Raw genomic sequence first — 21,626 nt, 5'->3', positions numbered from 1 at the left:
ATCGTCTGACTTTGCTTTTAGCATGGTATCAGGCATAAGACACTTTAGATGTCCTACAGATATCCATCGATCATACAAATCTCCTTTGACATCTATTCCATCAAAATGGACATGCAGTGATCAACCGTCATTGTCAGATCACAAGAGGCTGCCCTACTGGGATCAGATTGATTGACATCCCAACAGTCAGCTTTCTAAAGCAAGCCAGCAGTTCTGTGTCTTCTTTAGGCCAAAATATTGCAGAGCTTGCTCTTTGTAGCTTATGTTGATCCAAGGAGAGGTTTAGGACCCAAAAGTGAACTTTGGGCTGCTTCTTGCACCAACTGAGAAGTCTAAGAGAGTTGTCCTTCCACAACACCTCTGACTGTTTGTTTCCTTCTCTTAACATCTTCAATATCTAATGTTCTATAAGCAAGAGCAAGCAGATACACAGCGGGGTAGAGTCTCCTGCACAGAGAATGAGTATAATACAGTTATCCAATAATTCTTTCTTTGCCTGCACTTGAAAAGCCAAGCATATGATCTTACCCTTCTTCTCATTTGGCTATCCTAAATATATGGGCGATAAAGAGGTTCAGTATAGGCAAAAGCTTGCGGATGAATAGTGCTTGATGTCTAGCCCCATTCCGCCTGCTTTACCAAAGACTACCTTTCAAGTAAATGCAGGGCCAAGCCTATTTCAGTTACTTTGTGGTACACGGAGTCTATCAACTTTTAGCATCTAACTGTAGAGACCAGGTGGATAGTGTAAAAGCATTGACTTTGCAGTAACCAGAGAATAGCATTCAACTCTCTTCAAGAACACTTGCGCATGACAGAGCATGAAAGTTTGTGGACAAACATGAATCCTCACAAACCATCTCTAGCCCAAGAAAACAAAAGGCCAAATTTGAACTCTCCAAGAGAAAGAGACGGCAATTGAACTCCAAATGGACACATCTTTAGCGCCTCCTTAAAAATATAATTCAGTTGTCCCACCTAAAGTCGGTCACTTTAGAATTGGGATTCGCTTCAAAGATCAAGTGACAATCCCTATTCGGCTCTTCATTTGGTTCCCAGTCCCTTGTAGACATACAAAATCCCAGCCTCAATGATGGTAACTCATTGAGACAACTCTAAATTAAATCCAATTTACCTTTGGAGTTTGATATTTTAATCTCAAAAGAGAACATACATGACCAGTTGATTGCAATGGGGGAAAATTTTCCAATTCCTTGTGAGGCAACAATGGGGGAACAGTTCTTATTTCCTGACGAACCAAAAGTTCAGAAAAGATGCAAGATGAAGACCCGCATGTCAACCCTATCTTTCGGTAGCAGCCATAAAATGATGTTAAGTATTCAATTTTTCTCACTACTTTATCATTTCATACACAGGGGTAATTGATCTTTCATGGGATAACATTAATTGTACAGCTTCTCATCTTTATAGGATAGCATAGATGATTTACTCTGTGCTACTAGACCCTTACAGGAGAATTCAGCTTATTACTTTCAAAGTAATTCCAAATTCACCAGAAGCGAGCTTTCATTTATATCCAGCTTTCAAGTACCACTGCCTCTTTACATCTATTACTTAGAGGAGTTAAAGCCGGCAAGCAAGTTAGCAAAATCAACAATGGTTGAAATGGAAAGAACAATCTGTGGCCTTTCTTGGTGTTCAATAATTTACACTGGAATGGGGGAAAACTAACAAAGAAAAGTATTTAAACCAGTATCTAATGTTAACCCTGATATGGCTTTTCAACCATTGAGAAAGAAAGAAAATAAACGTGAGGTTTAGCGATTCCAGGATCCATGCCATGCACTTACTTGTCAAATTGTCCCTCCACATCAGAACCATCCCAGTACCTCTGGGATGGAACTGTTTTTCTTTTCTCATCTCTTCCAAATGTTTCAACATACCAGCCCCCAATATCATGCATCGCACACCTTGGCTGAAACAGCCAAAACCTGAGAAAGAACAGGGATATTAGGAGTAGAATAGTGTAGAATAAATAAAGTCATACTGAATCAACCGAAAAAAGTAGAAATGCCTGATCAATCTGCATTATTTTTTGAGAAGTTGCTTTTGTGATTCCGGTTCAGAGCTCAACCAATTAGTCAGTGAAAAATATGTTCCCTGGTCCCTTTTCAACTTTAATATATCATGTATGTAGAGAGAGAGAGAGAGAGAGAGAGACCAGACCATTTCGACCAATACCACTCTAGTCGAAGCATTTGCTAACTAATACACTACGCCAAATAATAAATGAATAAACTTTTTCACAAAATTTCCTTCTTAGTTCTTCCTCATGAAAATCCCCAGATAAAACATTTATTCTGTTTCATTGCCACTGCTGTTCCCAACCTTACTCCACATTAATGAGATCATCTACCATAATTCTAGACAAAGTGTTTCCTCCTCTCTTATACATGACACTCTAGTCTTTAATTTCAAGTGTCCAAGGAGGTCTGAGAATGACATGGCAGAGATATCGATGTCAATCTGACTAAGCATCGGGAAGAGTAAGACGTATTCACGGAAGAGAAGAGAAAAAAGCTCTCTCTCGACAAGAGGCTTGAATAATAATACAGGATATCTTGTGTACATCTTCAACGAAATCCACATGCATTCTTCATCCCTAGTTTTGTAATGACTCAAGAACAAATCCACCTAGGCCAATGTTAATGTTTGGACTAATCATACAGGTCAAATCTTGTGTACGTCTTCAACAAAAGCACCTTCAACACATGCAAGCTTAAATTGGGAAAGGAAAAATAGATGGTCCTAGTGTCCCACGCACACTAGGATCAGTTTCAAGCTTCAAAAAAAAAATCCTAAAAGGATGTTTTAATGAATTTCTAGAGCAAACGCAAGAATGGGATACATAAAGATTGCAACATACTCAAATGCACATGCATTACTTAGCCTACAAAATCATAAGATTGCTAATGATCAACAAGGAAGAGGATGGACTCATCCAAGGATTATGCACTAACTGCAAATGACTACAAACACCGTGCTATATAAATATAGGTAGAGTTTTTTTTTGGACGGAAAATATAGGTAGAGTTCAACATGGGATCTTGAGAAACTAATTATGAGCAACAAATCTTACTTGCTAGGGGGTAGCCGGGCCCTAGTACTTCTGCACTCACAAACGGAAATCTTATCTCCGCATTGATACCAGTGCATATGCTTCACCTGAGAAAGATATAAATAAGACATAGTGACTGAATTTTGTTAAAGTGTACAAATCAGTGAAAGCATAAGTTAAGTCCACAGACCTACTTAATAAGTGCAGATTATAGTTTGTACAGATTTTCTAGCAAAAGTCTACGTGGCCACAGTACAGACATTGACAATGGATTGGTCAACGAGCTAAAATACAACTATTCACTCAAAGTAAAGTTTGCAGTAGAAAGAGCTACCGCATGGTGGGAAAGCCAGTGACTGGGACTTCAATATAGATCATACCATCCAGAATTTAACAAAGATGTGAAAGGCAAGAAATTTTATTGTTGCAAAAGTCCAAGGTCAATCCATCGTAGTATTCATTACAAGGACAAAATCTTAAATGCTATGCATATTTTCTGACAAGAACCAGCCACACTTGTGTTAAATTATCACGCAAGGCATGCTGAATCAATCATGTTCTCTGAGCATCTAAAAAATGTAAAGACTTAAAACCATATGCATCTCTCTCTGTCTCTCTCTCCCCAACTAAGTGAATAGGTCTAAGTATGTAATAAGACCATACACATTCATCTCAAATTACTGGTCATAAAGACATGAAAGAACATGCAATCAAAATTCTCCAAGTTAGTCACTTGAGGAAGTCAAAAAGGACATAAAAGAACTAGTAGTCTAGAGCATTTACAACAGCACTACCAGCCTCCTTGACGATGAAAAATTTGTTGCATGCATGTGATAACTTTAAAAAATTTGCACAAAAAAGAAGTTGCAAGTACGAGCTCGATCATCAAGGACAAAAAATTAGTCTGAATATATCTTATCAACCAAAGTAGGGTGAAAAAAAGGACAGAATTTTACAATGAAGGACGCGTTTAAATTTTAGGTTGTAATCAAACCGATGATGCAAACAGACCAGAAATGTTCTGTGTTTCATTATCACATGGGTTTTCGTGCCACTGCTATCATAAACGAAGCATGTTCCTTCTTCTGGGCTGGTCCCCAGTCCTACTATTGTTCCCAGTGGAGTTGACCCAACTCCGCAGCTTATAGAGGAAAGATACTCTTGGCTATTATCCATGCAGTCCTTATGTGAATTGAGAAAGACATATATGCGATCATCAGCATCATCGTTCCTGATTCCGTTGCAACAGCTTTGAGGAGGTAATCTTGTTGCTTTGGCCACTACTCTTCCAGATATATATAACTCCAGGTCTTTATATGCATCAGATGCATAATTTGTACAACTGGTCTCTGTCTGAGAAATATCAGCATTTGCTTGCATTCCATAATTGATGGAAGTGTCTGTATTATTTCTCATATAACACTCACCAAGACCCACAGATTGATAAGAATTTAACTTCTCATGGAAGGCAGATGATAATTCGGGAATCTTGTTGACCAGACAGACCATACCAAAGAGATATCGGCCCGAAACCAAGTGCAATACCTCCGGAGTTTCAAGCAAAGACCGCTCCTCGGCTTCAAAGCAGTCGGGAAGAAGATCCAGTGAATCAATCCAAGGACCATAATATGCGGCACGTATTGCTGAATAGAAGTCCCCTTCAAGTATATCAAAATAGCCTGTTCCTGTGACCACTTTGTTCTCTGACAATATATCATTGATAGCATATCTATACCACTTCAACCATTCAACAACTTCCATCTCCTTATATACTGTTGCATGCGATCTGTACATATAAGAAACTGAATACTCTTTCGAAAGTTTCTGTACTAGCTTTTTCTGAGTCAAAAGATAACTATCGTAATGGGCCCTCTTTCCAGCATCAGAGAGAATCTGCAACTCACGGTCGATTATGCTTTAAAGTCAGGCAAGCCTCTACATCAATCGCAGAAATAAACAACAGTCATCATCGACAGGGCAACAACCATGGAAAATCTCCAGTCACGATATTTCTAGATCAGAAATACGCTTGATGATAGCAAAGACATGATAAACAAAACATACAAGCCCAGAAGGCATTGTCGTATGCACAGAAATTTCAGCGCAAAAAGGATCTTTTTTCTTCTTTAAGCGTTCCATGAAGTCTATATTGCATCGTAAAATTTCATTTCAGGACTTGCACTACGCCCTGCGATGCAGCGAGCGCACCGATTGCTAACATCTCCCACACGTTTAGAGTTCATATGGACCAAGTACGCAATTACCAGAGACGAAAACCGAAATGGGATTCACATTGAAGCCCACCAATAATTATTCCAGCTAATATCCTCTAGATGAAACGTCTTTTTTTTTACGTCAATACAAAGTATTCCCAACTTTTCCGAATTGCTCGAGATTTGAAGTTTTAGCTCCAAATTTCTAATTGACAGAGAGAGATAGTGAAACCTAACCGGAGAACTACCGTTCTCTGCCACAATTCAAGAAATGCAAGATCCGCCTAATTTCGATTATGCCATGAAATATCCAAACAACCAACAGGAACACTCGAAAATCAAAATGTTCGTTCCAACGGACGATCAACAAATATACCTCGTAAGCTGCAAGAATCTGAACGAATCGTCGACAAGTTTCGGCGTCGTTCGACGACCCGGCGAGGTCGGGGTGAGTTTCCTTGGCCAACCTGCGGAACGACGCCTTGATCTCGGCGAACGAGCTGGTCTCCGCCACTCCCAGCAGCTCGTACGCGCTGCGCCCGTCTAGCTCGGGCCGAGCCGAGCCGCCGCCTCCGGAGCCGAGCCACCGCCGGACTCCGCGGCTCGGGTACAACGGGGGGACGAGGCGGCGGCCGAAATCGGCGGCGGAACCCGAACGGGGCGGCCGGGGAAAGCACTGAATCAGACGGCGACGGTGATTCCAAGCGAGGGAGGCCATGATCACGGACGCTGGCGGCTGCTTCTTTTGCTCCGATCGATTGGGAGTGGTATCGCGCGACGGCACCGAGTGAGTGATGAACGACTGAGAATTGGGAGGTGGGACCGAGCTGCACTGCACAGCAGGGAGCGATGAAGTAATCTGTGGGCCACGAATTACATAGGATAAACGTTCAGACACCTCTGCACGGGTGGCCTCCGAACTCCTCATTGAATCTTGATTCTTCTTGTATGGCCCCATCCAAGTAAGTTCCTAGAAGAGATTGTGTGAGGATTAACAACGAAATGCACGTACATCAGTTCTGTGGTTGCATGGTTCGAGAGTAAAACATGGAACCAAGAACCTAAGAACTGGATCCGGATCGGTGAAATTGGTGAAAACCTGTTGATTCCATGTTTTGGAGTATGAGGGCGACTCCTCACCTCTTACGGCTCACAGGGAAAAATAACAAATACCACAAAAATAAGAAAGTAAAAAAGAAAAAGAAAAAAAAAACTGATTCTCAAATTGTGCTTCCAAGCAAGAACTTTTTTACTTCGCTTCTCTTCCAAAACTGTTTCTCGGCACAAATTTTTGTAAAAATGTACTCAGGAACAAAAAGTTTACTAAACGCATTTCCTCGTTCCCAAACTATTTCTCGAACAAAATAACATGTAAATTTTCACTATTCAAGGCCGACGTTACCAAACGGGCCCTTAATCTTTTTTAAGAGGGGAAACCAAATGCCACACCCAAGCTGAAGCATTTTTCACGTCCACCTCTGTTTTCAGTTACCGCAATGAAAGTCAAAACCAACATGCATTAACAAACATCTCAATGCGCCGTTCGATATCAGTTCTAAAACCGACATTTTCTTTTTGCCTTGAGAGCCAATGTACAGAGACCAAATGTTTCCTTACATTAAGGTCAAATTATCAAACATCTCATGATGCAGCAGCCTCTGCAGGAAGAAGAGTAATACAGGAAAATTCTTGATCGTTCGCAATGTAAAATAGCCCAAAAATAGATTCCCTCAAGACCTATACATAGATCTCCTTATTTTCACATAAAAACACCCGCATAAGTTGAAGCTAAATCAGGAAACGGCATCAACGGTAGAGACTCTCAGATCTCAGATTCTCAGCAATTTCCGTTTCCCAGCGGTCTCCGTTCTCGAGCAACTTCTCCTTATCATACAGAAGCTCCTGCAGAAAGATAGAACACTTAAAGAGTGAGATCATAGAGAAATAGAATACAACTACTAATTCTTATCAGGTAACAGTTGCTCCTATACCTCATGAGTCTCAGTAGCAAACTCAAAGTTAGGTCCCTCGACAATGGCGTCAACAGGGCATGCCTCTTGACAGAATCCACAGTAGATGCACTTTGTCATGTCAATGTCATACCTGCAGTGTTAAAAGATATGAGAGAGAGAGAGAGAGAGAGAGAGAAGGCATAAGGGAGAACAATCCATCACCTGGTTGTTCTGCGGCTTCCATCTTCTCGTTCCTCAGCCTCTATGGTAATTGCTTGAGCTGGACATATCTGGAAGCAAAACACACAATTGCATCAGACAACCACCAAAACCACGGGCGGTAAATGTTAGCTGACAGTGATAATTCGTTACATTTTCCCATACAGGAAGTAAAAGAAACAAATTTCTTTTTTCTGACAGCCGAGACTATTACTGCAATGATTATGTACTAGATTATAGCTTTCAATTAGTGTGGCACAATCAATCATCAACAGACATCATTATCGATGGCCAAAGGGCCACACCAGTCAGCAAAATTCCACTTAATATAAGAAACAAAACCAACTGGCTACCAACAATTAGCTGCATTACAGCATTAACATAATAGTATAAGACAATGCATATGTAAATAAACACATTAAATGCGGGTATTTTTAGCTAAGACAAACAACGCTAAAAAGCAGCATCAACAGCAAAGGGCTAGAGGTCCATTTGTTAATTCCTTTTGCCACAGAGAGGCAATAAAGTATAGCCCCATTCTTCCAAGCAGGAAGAACCAATAACTCTTACAGCCAACTTTGCAAATGTTCCAGACTCTCTTAATCAATAGAGATACTTCAAACTTACAGCTTCACAAAGTTTACAGGCAATGCAACGTTCTTCTCCGGTTGGATATCTTCGAAGTGCATGTTCACCTCGAAATCGGGGGCTCAAAGGTCCCTTCTCAAATGGATAGTTGATCTGAAAATACAAAACGTATCAATATAGAGTCCAATATGATCTCATCCTTAAAAATTCAGTCCACACAGGGTGCTTACTGTCACTTTCGGTTCAAAGAAGTATTTGAGTGTCAGCATCAGGCCTCGAACCATTTCCGTGAGAAATAATGTATTGATGCTTCGCTCAAAAACTACAGTTAATAATGGGATTAGTCTTAACCCTGTGGAAAGAGTGACCTAGAACCAAACAGCAACCAAAAGAAAAGTTACCAGAGCTCCAGTCCTTGGAGATTTCCTTAGCAAGTTGCTCTCTTTCTTCATCATCTGCAACACACAACCAAACAATTATGCCCGAACATAAGAACTCCTCAACAACATAAGCAAGGAATTACATGTTCTTAACACAAAATAGTTTGGGCAAGAGGATCAGACAAAATTATATATGCACATTTCTAGAGCACATTCCACATATGTATACTATTTCACTAAGCTCCCCTAGATCTATTTTCAATTTTTTTTTGCAACTACATGCAAGAGATAACAAATCAATTAGCAAGTAATTAAATTTGGGAAATCACAATTTGGATTTGTCCTGTTAGGAAATGGAGGAGGCAAACCTTTCTTAGATGAATACGAGCATGGTTGGGCACGAAGCCCATAGGGCTGAAAGTTTTGCAATGCTTGCCCTGATACAACCTAGAATAGTGAAGGCAAGAGAAGAAACATCAAGCCATTAGATGTCAAAAGACAAAGTAGAGGATAATGGCAAGACAATAAAGAAACAGGAAACTTGCTTACAAGGGAGAAGATAGCTGAAAGAATGCAGGCCATAGGATACTTAGGAAATGCGAAAGAGCTACCACTGATATCTTTACATGTAATCGCAGAAAACTAGAAGATATATAGTTATGACACTTTGGGTCATGAAGAGGAACTTTTTTTCTTTTTCCTGTTGACATAAAAGTAAATAAATCAAGATTCAACTGACCAAAACAACTAACTCGACTTAAATAAACTAACCCTTAACAGAGGGAGGAACCTCATGCAGCCAGATCACATCTTAATCAGGTAACTGTTGCACTACCTAATTCTGTATCCCTAGCTCTAGCGCCAATTGCTTTTTCACAAACATGCTGTACAGCCTCCACATCATTTCTTCCAAAAAAATGAAAAGATGCTTTTTATGAACTTCTAAAGCAGACAGAGCAGTTGCAATAAAGATTCGACAACAAAGTAAAGGCCATGGAAATCCCAATTAACTTTTCTTAAATATATGAGAGAAAGTAATGTTCCAACCAATAGTTGCAGGTACCTCCACTTACACAGCCACACTAAACCGCATAAAATTTGGACAGTGCCACCAGGCCAATATTTTTCACTACCTTTTTGAACTCTAACTAATTGTAGATTTGGCAGCTGCAAAAAAAGGGTTTTCTTACCATACATTCAGGTTAGGCCCTTAGGTGTAAAGAAGACACCACTAAATTATCCCTAAACTTTTGCGTATTATTCACTGTCATACCTGAACTATTTTTTGGTTCAATGTCGTCACTAAACTAATCTTTTTTTATTCAATTCAGCCCTTCTATCTAGATAATTAATGGAAATTGTTGATGTGGACACTAGTTGTCATTAAATGTTGCACTGGCATCCTACATGTCGTCCAATGGTTTGTTAGCTGGCTTTTAAAAAATTTATGAAGATCAATTTGAGGTTTTTTTTATTCTATAACAAAGGACTCCTGCCTAATTCACTAATTTGATATGGTGCCTAATTCTTCTAGTTGGCAGCAGCAATCTCAAATCCATTTTAAAAGCTAAATCAGAATGCCACCGGGTATCTATCGACACACTCTCTTCTTCCTAATTCCTTAGCGGCATATATGTGCACTTAGCTTCCAACATCCTCATTTCAAAGCATAATAGATCCGATCTAAGCACAGTGAAGATGCAACCTTTTCTCTCCAATAACTTTGCTAGATGACATGTACCTTAAATTCTTCGAACAGAATTGAGCAAATGTTTGTCCAAATAAAGGACACTTTTCATCATAACGTTGTTATTTCGAACGTAAAAGCTTTGAACATTTTCCAATGCAACATTCAGTTAGTTCAAATAAGATATCTGTCCGCTTCAGGGTTTTCCTCCGTGTGCTATAATACTCATTGTTGAGGCCATCGTCAGACAAGCTTTGCCATTTCTTCTTGGTAATCAGCTGAACGCGAGAAATGGCGAGAAAGAAAGAAAGAAGCAACTAGGCATCTTCTTTGGAAATCGTCTTTTCGGACAAAAACCCAGTTCATTAACACCCTCTATCTTCAGTCCAATAAACATGTTATTTCGATTACACTACAAAAAAAAAAAACCAACCGCGCGTTTGTAGAACACAGCAATTAAGTCAAATGGAGGGACAGAAAGATTCATCCGGCCTCGCAGAATTTCAAATTGATGCCCGTTTCGGTCGGAATCAAAAGCAAAAGGAGAGGGGGAAGCGACAGGGCATCACGCGATGAACACAACCAGCAAACAAGATCGATTCTAACTCCAAACCCCTCACAAATCCTCTCGGGTAACCCAAACCAGGCGGATGAACACGAAGCAACCCATCTTTAGATCCGCCGAAAACAGCGTAAATGTCAAGTCCGAAGCATCGAACGACCCACTCGACCAAACTTATGGGAAACGAGACAACTAGGGAGTAAGAGAAAAAGCTAGGGTTCCGTGAGAGCTTACGAGCTGACGGGCCCGAAGAGCCTGGAGAGACTTGCGAGCCAAGATGGAAGCTGCCATCTTTGCCGGAGCGAGGGGCGCGTGGTGGGAGCGAGGAGGAGGAGGAGAGAGATTTGGGTGAAGACGACGAGCTTCTTTGCTCTTGCTCTCTCGCGGGCAGCTACAGGAAACGGGAACGCACCACCACGCGACTTCTCTGTGGCCGATCGGTGCGAAGCCTGTTCGGTCCTCCGCTGGCCCGGCCCGAATCAGATCTTCCGGTCCGGCCCGGATCGTTTCGGCCCGTATGGAATGGGCTTTTCTTCACGTACAGAGCTTGGAAAGCAAAACTCGCAAGGCGAGTATTGCAACTCTACCATCATTTTTTTTTTGTTGCTTTGCTAGGCTTACAATTAGAGAAAATGACACAAATAGTCCATGAACTTTGACTCACTATACAATATGATCCATGAACTTTTAATTTGTTCAATGTGATCCTTGAACTGCAGCAAAATGTGCAATGTGGTCCATGAACTTTCGATTTGTTCGATATAATCCATGGAGTTTTGGCTCATGTTTAATTTAGTCCCTAAACTATATGAAGGACAATAATGAATATTTTCATATAGTTCAAGAATTACGTTGAACGTGCATCAAAAGTCTAGGAATCACATTGAACAAATTAAAAGTTCAGGGACCACATTACACATTATGCTAGAGTTAATGACCACATTGAATAAATTAAAAGTTCAGGGACCATATATTCGGCCAAAATTCGGGAACCATTTGTGTCATTATCGCTTTATTAATTAAAATCACAAAGTAAACATCCTCTCTCTCCCTCCGCTCCAAATAATTTTATTTAGAATCACAAAAATATACTTGTTTCATCCAAAATCAAAGAAAAAGGAAAGTGAGAAAAACTCAAGCTGGCCAAGCATATTATAGAAAAAGCCTCGACTTCTACTATTATTTTTTTCTTTTTTTTTCATGAATTTATGAAGTTTCTACTTATAAATTTTACTTTCTCTAAGTCTTTGTTTAGTATTTTGAAAATTCCATCAAACGGCTTATAACATTTTAATTTTAATAGGTTAAGAATGTGAAACAAATCTTTCTTATACCTGGATTTAAGAATTTGTATGAAGATCCTCCTTATCTTCACTTTTTAGATATTTAATCAACCTGATTAAAACACCAGATTAATACAAGTTCAATTATTCTTGTTGATGTTCTCTCTCTCTTTTTCTTTCTAATGAAAGAAATGTAATTATTGTAACAACATATGGACTCAACTTTAGCCGCTTATTTTACTTTTATATATCTTATAACGCATACTACATGTCAACACCCATAAATATATCATACTCATGAATCATTTTCATTTTCAACATAATGAATGATACATATGATAAGTGATCACATTATATCTGTGAGTTTGTGCATACAAAGTGCTTTAAAATTTGATAATTTTCTTTTCTAAGTCGTTCTTTTGCTTAAATGTTTTGCCATATGGGCCTTATGCTGGAGGTCCTATAGAAAACCTTAAATTCTATTAATGAGTCGTGTGAGATTTTATATTTAAGAAATACATCTAAATTAGCATCTAATTTTATTACTTGACCTTTTTACACAATATGAAATATAGTCTCTTCATAAACCAAATTTGAATATATCTCTTTAGAATTTATTTTGAAAAAAAAAATTAAATGAAAAAATAAACCCCAAAAGAAGTAATGCATTTCTGAATTTATTTTAATGAATATTTTCCAATTTCCATTCCAATTTGCATTAGGGGTAATCGGTTCCAAGGCAGGCAATTCCCATCTCGAAACTGTCCGCTAAGGACTGGCTCCGAAAAATGAGAACCGGCAACTGCCTATTGGTTCCATTGATTCATCCGAGAATCAGACCACCGGTCGAAATGTCCCCAACGAATTCATTCAGTGGTTTCCACGATCCCTGCACCGCCGTGCCCACTTGCCCTCGACGAGCTCCAGCTTTGTCGAGACCTCACGTGGCCGAGCACCACCCCGCCGTCGCCTCATTGACGACGCCATCCTTTTGCCGTGACGACTTCAAGCCAGCCGTGTGCTTTGCTGAGCCACAAAGCAGCGGCCCCATCCCAAACTTTGCCGAGATCTCCATCGACGAAGCTGCTAATTCTTCAATGCACTTTGCTGTCTCTTGTCGCCCACACCACCGCCTCCATACAACGCTGATTCAGCGGCGAATCTATAGCCTGCTGCTAGACGCTCCTATTGGTCATTTTTCGCTGCTGGTTTTTCCTTCACAGTTCCTAAAGTTTATTTACCGCTACTCACTGCCCGTGATCTTTGCTATCTATTTCTTGGTCAAAGTCGGTGGTCTTCACTATCCGGGTGTCATCGTTCTTGCTGCCAAACTAACCAATGTGGTTGTCGGTTCAGAGCTGCTGCCCTGTTTTCTCTAGCGATCAAGAGGGAGAGTGATAGAGGGAGCGACGAGGCCAAAGGCGATCAAGAGCGAGAGTAAAAGATGGATCGACGAGGCCAAAGGCCATCAAGAGTGAGAGAGGGAGGCGAGGCCGCGAGATGAGCGAGCCAAGAGACGGAGAGAGACATAGAGGAAACTAAGGTTTTGATCTAAAAACCTAAAATTTAAAAAAATTATATATATATATATGTACCGATCCTGTCCGGATGAGCGGTTCCACACCTAGAACTGGACGGATGCTCACCAATTCTGGTTACTAGAGCCGGAAATTGAACCGGTCTCTATGGGAACCGCCGGTTCTGGACTGGTTTGGTCTGATTCAATTCTGGGCGGCCGAGGCGGTTCCGGCTTTTTTGCACACCCCTTCGCCGCTGCAACAATTTGCGTTTATGTGGGGGTTTCCATCATAGCTACTACTGGAACTTGTGTATACTTGGTGGTGATTTTTGGGAAAAGATTAGGAGCTTCAATGGCGGCATGAAGTAGATCTCGTAGCCCTTCTCACTGATACAAACTTCAGTACTCATTTGCAAATTTGTACAATTCTTTTGGCTTTGAGCCATTCCTCGTAGTAAATTTAATCGGTAATTTATTAAAAGACTTCTCCTTGCAATGATGAGTTGGACGAGTTAACTTGTTCGTCGGTTCGAACAGTAAGAGAACGAGTGAGACCATTTTCCAGCAAGTTTTGTTCTATTATAGGGATGGTCCACTCCATATATAGAAATTTTACTTGCGGTTTTAAGAAATTTGAGTTTGTTCAATCCGAGTCATCGAACTTATAAGATTTGTGTGATGGAGTCCTTCAGTCATAAGCATATTTAATTATGTCGATGTGGTTGATGACATGGCAACTTCAATTAACGAAAACCAAACTCACTCTTGCAAAAAGAGGAGAAAAAATGCAGGCAACGGAGGCGAGATAAAAGACCCTCCATCACACCACCACACTACCATCGTCGGCCATTCGCCATCACCACAGCCAGCCTCTCTTCGAAAAACCCTAACCTCTCTCTTAAAGCTTAATGTCGTTTCTGTGCAAGACTCCTGTACATTGGGGTTCTTCAGTCAACTCTTAACAATGGCCGGACCGGCCGTCTGTCGTGGCGAGCCTCATCTCAGCCTTACCTATACCGCCTGTCGTTAAAATGACGATCAAGGCAAATGTGCCTTCTAGGAACCCAATATATTTGAGGTGGGGATATAGATGTTGACATTACAAGAAAAATCTTCTCGGCATTTTATGGCAGGGGAAATTTCTTTCCTCGACTTACGAAAATACCGGTACATCCGTTCGTCACATGGCACTTGGGTAAATTTCTTTTCTCGCCGAACGAAAATATCGGTATATTCTTTTCTCTACCCTCGCGAGGTACCTACCCAACAAAAATTTAAAGTGACATGGAAAGATCTACACAACCTATGTGAAGCAAGCATGGAACAGCCACTACGGACCTCTAATTCCTTCCCCGCCGAACGGGTAAAGGATAGAACCCACCCCACCTTTTTATGCCCCTCTTCCGGAAGAAAGTAATAAGTTCAAAACCTTTTTAGCCACTCAAAATCACATTCCAATCACTCGTGAGCCGTCCAAAGACCCAAAAAAAAAATCTTCCATTTCACACCACAAAATCTATAATTTTCCAGTTGTAGATTCGACCCCCCCACCAACCCAAAAGAAGCATAGACGAGCACCACCACTACCTCTTCATTTAAAAATATAAATTAGCAAACATGCACACAAAAAAAAACAATATTTGAAAGATTAAGTAAAGATATTTTATTAATAAACATTTGGGATGAAGGAAATATATGATAATATGCGTGGAAAGGTATAAAATATTTCAAGATTGGAAGTCTTTTCAGGAAGATTATCGTCGGATAGAAAAAGAAATTAAATTTCGATATTAAAATGCGTGAGAGATTACGTAGAATTATTAACTTGAACTTTTATTAAAGGGGGGTTCGATATTTGTAAAATAAGTAATTACGGACATTTTGGAAGAAAAGAATCGATTGAAATCCCCTAAAATTAGAAGGTCCTCTTTATATTACATAATAGTATGAATTAGCCATTTATCTTTAAAATATTGCAAGTGGGAATATACCCACTATTTTTTATTTTATTCACGAAAATCGACCACTTTCAATTATAGTGCACGCCGAACTGAGCTGTATTCGATTATGTGAAAGTGAAACCTTCTAAATTTGAATTCCTCCACTTTTTAGGAATCAAGCATGCGTGGACGCCTTCTCATTTATTCGTGGAATTGTTCGACTTTTCAAACCTAGGAAAATAAAGACATTGCGTGTTACTATGTTTGCCACTTTATTTGCTCAATTCGATACCAAAAACGAGGGCATATCTACTAATTGATGATTCCATACCAATAGATTTATTTTGGAAATAAACTTTTCGCAAAACTAAAGAGTTCTTCTTCCCACTTATATGAGAAAAGGAAGGACGTATATTAAAAAAAATGGATTTGTTTACCGAAAGTCCTAAAATTTATCACGAAAGTGCAATTAAGTCATAAAACTTGCAAAAAGTGTAATAAAATCCTAAAATTTGTCAAATTGGCCCCTCCCAGCGATGGTATGGCGACGGCAGCAAGGGCTTGCAGCCCTCCCTACTTGACTTCTCCTCCTCCTCCTCCTCCTTTTAAAAATATATATATAGCTTATTTTTAAAATTTGTATTGAAATAATAATAATAATAATAATAATAATCCATGTCATCACCATGTAGGATAGAAAAAATAAATAAATAAAAAAGTCATGTTAGCATTTTTCGTTAGCCAAATTGAACGGAGTTAACTTTATGATTCGATTGAACAAACTTGACAAGTTTTAGGACTTTATTGCACTTTTTGCAAATTTTAGGACCCAAATGTACTTTCATGAAAATTTTTAGGACTTCCAGTGAACATATCCCTAAAAAAAAACAGAGATACCAAATGGATTAATGGAGGAATACAGCAGTAAGATTAGTTTATGCTTGATTTCATTTAAAAGATCTAATCACATTTCTAAACCTATTTGTCTAATTTAAGAAATTTTCAAGATGTTATTTATAGCAAGGTTTGTATTTTTTTTCTCCCATTAAGTTGGGGGTATCTTGCTTATACCTCCTACTCAAGGATTTTCTATGGGTCTATTCACTCACTTGCATGTACTTATAACTTTATTTTCTTTTTCCTTATGATAATCTAAGGACACAAATGCAAATACTTGGTTACCTAAAGGTCGGGAAAATTACCAAAAAAGTCCTAAACCTTTTGCAGTTGTGCCAATTCAGTCATAAACCTTTTTGTTTTTGCCAATTCAGTCCTAAACCTTTTGCAAATCAGCCAATTCAATCCTTTTGGCCGGCCGGCGCTGACGTGGCCGCCGGCCGGCATCGACGTGGCAATATTTTATTATTTTCAAATTTTTTTTCCTTTTTTCTTTTTTTTCTTTTCCTTCTCCCCCCTAGCCTGTCTAGCCAGGGGGGAGGCTCGCCGGCGAGGGCCTAGCTCCGACGAGGCGAGTTGGGCCCTCGCCGCCGCTAGGCGAGGCGAGCTCGCCTTGGTCGGGCGAGCTCCGCCCTCGCCCGCATCCGGCGAGGTGGAGCTCGCCCGCCATGGCGAGCTCCGCCTCGCCGAAGCTGGGCGAGCTTGCCCAGCGGCGGCGAGGGCCCCGCTCGCCTCACTGGAACTGGGCCCTCGCCGGCGAGCCTCCCCCCTGGCCAGGGGGGAGAAGGAAAAGAAAAAAAAAAGAAAAAGAAAAAAAATTCGAAAATAATAAAAAAAAATATTAAAATATTGCCACGTCGATGCCGGCGGCTATTCGTCACCGCGTGTATTCATGGGCCACGGCTGCCACGCTGGCACATGCAAATGCCAAAAGAACTGAATTGGCCGATTTGCAAAAGGTTTAAGACTGAATTGGCAAAAAAAAAAGGTTTAGGACTGAATTTGCACAACTGCAAAAGTTTTAGGACTTTTTTGGTAATTTTCCCCCTAAAGGTCCGTTCAACATAGTATCCTGCAAGCCCCATAATCGGTTCAGTTCAAACCTTTGGTTTGTGTGGGTATCTTGCCTATAGCAGATTCTACAGAGTTGGTAAGATTTGAATGGGCAACTTTCAGTTTTTGAACTAAAAATTTCTCGACATCCCAACTAACGATGCCAAGTGCCAACCTTGGAGGTTAGTACTTGTGACTTTCACATTTGCATTTTGTACATAATAACATAGCTCTTGCCCAATTTGGAGCCAGACATTTTTTTTTCTTTGTGGAAAAAGGACATTGAAAACTTTCGTGCAACAGATTATCGAACTTATCCTCATCACATGCTTCATTCAATGTAGCTTTGTTTTCCTCGAAAAGGATAGGGAAAAGCCTTTTCAAAAAGGATTATATTAAATGGTTTCATGAGAGTTCCTCAAACTATATAGGATGAAGATAAATAAAAGGTCATGACAAAAGTTCAAGTATTTTTAACAAATTCTGTAAGTTCACGTGAAGATAAATTTATTTAGTAAATAAAGATATATTCACATGCTATTATGCGAGTACAATACTTCTAGTAATTCATAGTAAAAAGCAAAAATCAAATTTTGACAAGGCGAGAAATTCATATGATGTGATAATTCATAGGGAAAAAATAAGGAAAGGAAGTTCAGGGAGCAAAAACGGTGGAAATAAGATGAAGGTGACTTGAGGAGGAAAGAAAGAAGATGGAGGAAAAAAAAATGATTTTCCTTGGTTGTTGTGCTGAAGGAAGAATTTCTAATCTAAAACAAAAAATTATCCTCCTGTTTTTTCTTTTTGAAAATTCAACTTTTCGTTTATGTATTTTCATTATTTTTCTAATCAAACTCGTGTACTTTCAATTTTTTATTATTATAAAGTTCTTCTACTTGTAAACAAATGTGTAATCACCGTCAAAGGGGTTGGTGGAGTGGTAAGGATTTTGGTCTTGAGGGTGACTGATATCAAGTTCAAGTCTCTCTGCCCTTCACCTTATTACACTCTTGATTGACATAAAGACTAGTATGTGGATTTGGCTAGTTCTTCCCCGGTTAGTGCCTAGCTGGTCGGACTCTTATAGTGCAGTCGGTGTGGGAGTCCGGGTCATAAAAAAAAAGTCTAATCAAGTCCCTCCCGTATAAAATTCGGCCAAATTTAGTTGACGTAGTCGTCGGAGATTGACGGAGTATGACATGGACTTCATATTGCATATGTGGACACCCTTCCCGGGAGGTCGACGACGAACTAATAAATTAGTTTTAGATTTTTTTATCTCCTACCAAATCTCTATCCAAGTTCACATCGGTAATGTTTATCCTATGTTATCTGCGAAATTGAATTTGGCCGAATTTTGAAACAAAATGATTTGATTAGACATTTCTTTTCAAATAAAAGAACTTGATTAGGAAAATTAAAAACACAGAAACTTGATTAGAAAAGTAGCGAAAATATAGGAAGGAAAGTAAAAATTTCCCATCGTTTCGCTTCGATTTGATTGAAAAAATTATAGATTCAATGTCGAGCACGGCTGAATACAAGGAAAGTGGCACCCTATGGGATAATTCAAGACATTAAGCTAAAATTATCAATATAACATATTTCTTTTTTACCTATGGCATTTCAGGGTTCTCTCTTATTGTTTTCAATCATTAAAAATAAGATAAAATTATCAAAATTGCCCATGCTGTAATTCGTCAGGTTAGAGTTTTATGAACACCGACATCACTCGCTTCAAATCTCGTCGGATCATGAGTCTTTAGATATCGCAATTTACTTTATCATATCATTTGTAGAATGAGTCTATTTTTTTCTTTTGAAATACGTGCATTAGAACTGCTAAAATTTATTACGAAAGTGCAATGAAGTACTAAAACTTTCAAAAAATGCAATTAAGACCGGAAACTTGTTGCGAAAGTGCAATCAACTCCTGAAACTTGTCAAATTGGTTCAATCAAGTCCTTCTGTTGGTTAAACTTTTGCGAAAATTTTAGGACTCGGCCGCACTTTTGTGACAAGTTTAAGGATTTGATTGCACTATTTTAATCCGTAGCAAATTTTAAGACTTCCGGTGTACTTATCCATCTTTCTTTTAACGGGAGAAACGTACTTTAGCGGCCTATGGAATTCAATAAACACACAAGATAGGCATAATCTTTGCCCCCAAAAAAGAAAGAAACCCCATGTATATAAAAAAGGCACATTCTTTTTATTCATTCAAAAAGTTATATATATATATAAAAAATATCGGCTCTCCATGTTCTTCTCCTTCTTGACCCCACCTGTGTGCATGCCAGAATCCACTCCCCTTGGTAGCGAAAGCGAGACTTCCTTCCCCCTTCTCTTTTCACCTGTTTTATTCTCTCGTTTCTTCCTTCACAGATATGGCCGGCTCTTCCGCTAACACCAACAGCACTCATCTTTGGACCGCCTGCAAAAAAGTTTAGAAAAAGAAAACTCTCTCTCTTCCCCATCTCTCTCTCTCTCTCTCTCTCTCTCTGCTCTGCCCTCCCCTGTTGCAGTTCACTTTAATACTTCTCTTACATCTTCCACATGTCTCTCTCTCTCTAAGCCTCGGCCCCATTCAAAAAATGCTTCTTCCTCTCTCTCTCTCTCTCTCTCTCACCTATAAATCTGTCCCTCGCTCCATTCATTCTTTTCCCCTCCCAACAGACATTCTCTCTCGGTATCTCAACACCCCTTTAGCCCCCCCCCCCCCCACACAGCACAAACTCTGTCTCTCTCTCTCTCTCTCTGTCTTGGGACTCTGGAGATGGAGGAAAGGCTCCGTTACGGCAACAATGCGGATGAGGACGAGGACGAAGCGCTGTCGCTCTCCGACCTCCCGCTCCATCTGGCCGGCGGAGACTCCCGTGCCGCAGCCGACGACGGCGAAGAATCGAGGACGGAGGAGGGTCGCCGGGAGGATCAGGATCGAGCCGGGTCGTGCGGGACGGAGGACCAGGAGTTCGATTTCGGGTCGCGGGTCGGCGGGCCTTGCTCCTCCGGGTGGCGGATGTGCGCGACCGACGAGCTGTTCTTCCAAGGCCAGATCCTCCCTCTCCGCCTCTCCGTGAGCTCCGACTCCTTGCGGGACGAGGGGAGGAGGTCCGTGTCGAGATCGGATTTCGTGGAGATCGGGTCGATCAGCACCCGGGCCTCGAGCATGGGCAGCAGCAGGAGCAACAGCCACGGGAGCAGTCGCTACTCGTCCTCCTCGTCGACGTCGCGGTCGTCGTCGATGACCAACTCCTCCTCGTCGAGAGCCAGCTTCCACCGGGTCAACCCGTTTCACGCCCATCCGAGCCCGAAGCCCCAAATCGGGCCTTCCCCCGGGAAATTCAGGACCCGCAGCCTAAAGTCGCCGCCGTCGTCGATGTGGGAGTTCTTTCGGCTGGGCTTGATCCGCACGCCGGGCATTGGACTCGCCGAGCTGAAGCCCCGCAAGAGCACGGTCAACGGCGCTGCCGACATCCAATGCTTGATAAGCCGCAACAGCAGCAGCAGCAGCAGCAACGGCAGCGTCAACAACGGAGGTCTCGCGAGCGGCAACAACAAGAACGTCGAGCAGAAGACGAACGACAGCATGAGCAAGAGCAAGAACAGGGAGAGGTTCTTGTTGAACGGGTCGTTTCTCGGCGGGTGCAGGTGCTCGGGGGACGCGGTCTCGTCCAGCGTCTTCGCCGTGATGGGCGGCGGCGGTCAGGCGAGGAGGGCGAGCAATGCGGGGGACGACGACGAGGTGGTCGGGAAGATCAGGCTGATGACGACGGCGGCGGCGGCGGCGGCGGCGGAGGCGAAGAGGAAGGCGTCGCGTCATCGAACGTTCGAGTGGATAAAGGAGCTTTCGCATGCTACCTATCCTGTCGACTCGTGATCGGGACGAAAGCGGTCGCTCCCGCATGCATCTCCTTCTTGCTTTAATCGATTTCACTACTTTTCCTTTCCCCTTTTTTTTGTCGTTATGTATCTTTTAGTCTAATTCCAATAACAATTTTAAGATGCTTAAACCCCCCTATACTTCTCTCTCTCTCTCTCTCTCTCTCTCTCTCTCTCTCTCTCTCTCTCTCTCTCTCTCTCTCTAAATTGCAAATGAATGATTGATTTATTTATTGCAACACCAATTACAATTAGGCCTAATTCCAAAAAAAAAAATATTCAACTTTACCTTGAGTGATAATTTTTGCCCAAACTTTTTTTTTTGTTTTATAAAAAATCACCAACTTTTACTCGAGTCCCAAATCTAGCCCG

The 21,626-nt window shown here is 40.9% G+C and overlaps 3 protein-coding genes across 3 annotated transcripts; 1 reads left to right on the top strand and 2 right to left on the bottom strand.

Moving 5' to 3' along the window:
- Positions 1–133: 133 nt before the first annotated feature.
- LOC115676924 (uncharacterized) lies at positions 134–6,409 on the bottom strand. Its single transcript, XM_030599959.2, is given in 6 exon segments — positions 134–337; positions 339–447; positions 1,812–1,952; positions 3,101–3,186; positions 4,091–4,972; positions 5,669–6,409. Coding segments are annotated over 6 exon segments (2,004 nt in total). The 5' UTR covers positions 6,251–6,409.
- A 432-nt stretch (positions 6,410–6,841) lies between these two features.
- LOC115676969 (NADH dehydrogenase [ubiquinone] iron-sulfur protein 8-A, mitochondrial) lies at positions 6,842–11,073 on the bottom strand. The gene is made up of 8 exons (XM_030600017.2): positions 10,915–11,073; positions 8,800–8,878; positions 8,453–8,506; positions 8,282–8,373; positions 8,091–8,204; positions 7,467–7,534; positions 7,284–7,395; positions 6,842–7,194 (listed from the first exon to the last, which is right to left on the bottom strand). Exons 1-8 carry the CDS (start codon positions 10,969–10,971, stop codon positions 7,099–7,101), a joined length of 672 nt encoding a protein of 223 aa, XP_030455877.1. The 5' UTR covers positions 10,972–11,073; the 3' UTR covers positions 6,842–7,098.
- Positions 11,074–19,783: 8,710 nt separating this feature from the next.
- LOC130137125 (probable membrane-associated kinase regulator 1) lies at positions 19,784–21,320 on the top strand. The gene has a single exon (XM_056307880.1). The coding sequence runs from the start codon at positions 20,149–20,151 to the stop codon at positions 21,250–21,252; it is 1,104 nt and encodes a 367-aa protein (XP_056163855.1). The 5' UTR covers positions 19,784–20,148; the 3' UTR covers positions 21,253–21,320.
- The last annotated feature ends 306 nt before the right edge of the window (positions 21,321–21,626 follow it).

The sequence above is a fragment of the Syzygium oleosum genome, unplaced genomic scaffold (genome assembly GCF_021117445.2).
Source record: "Syzygium oleosum isolate NSW1041296 unplaced genomic scaffold, Sole_v2.1 Sole_v2.61, whole genome shotgun sequence".
Taxonomy (NCBI): Eukaryota; Viridiplantae; Streptophyta; class Magnoliopsida; order Myrtales; family Myrtaceae; genus Syzygium; species Syzygium oleosum.
The sequence above is the reverse complement of the archived record's forward strand: the minus strand, read 5'-3'. Positions and strand labels throughout refer to the sequence as shown.

Coding starts and splice junctions, on each gene's coding strand:
- LOC115676969 (XM_030600017.2), bottom strand. CDS start 10,971: ATGGCAGCTTCCATCTTGGCTCGCAAGTCTCTCCAGGCTCTTCGGGCC. Junction 7,396..7,466: donor GGAAGCCGCAGAACAACCAG/GTGATGGATTGT, acceptor TTAACACTGCAG/GTATGACATTGACATGACAA. Junction 7,195..7,283: donor TTGCTACTGAGACTCATGAG/GTATAGGAGCAA, acceptor ATCTTTCTGCAG/GAGCTTCTGTATGATAAGGA.
- LOC130137125 (XM_056307880.1), top strand. CDS start 20,149: ATGGAGGAAAGGCTCCGTTACGGCAACAATGCGGATGAGGACGAGGAC.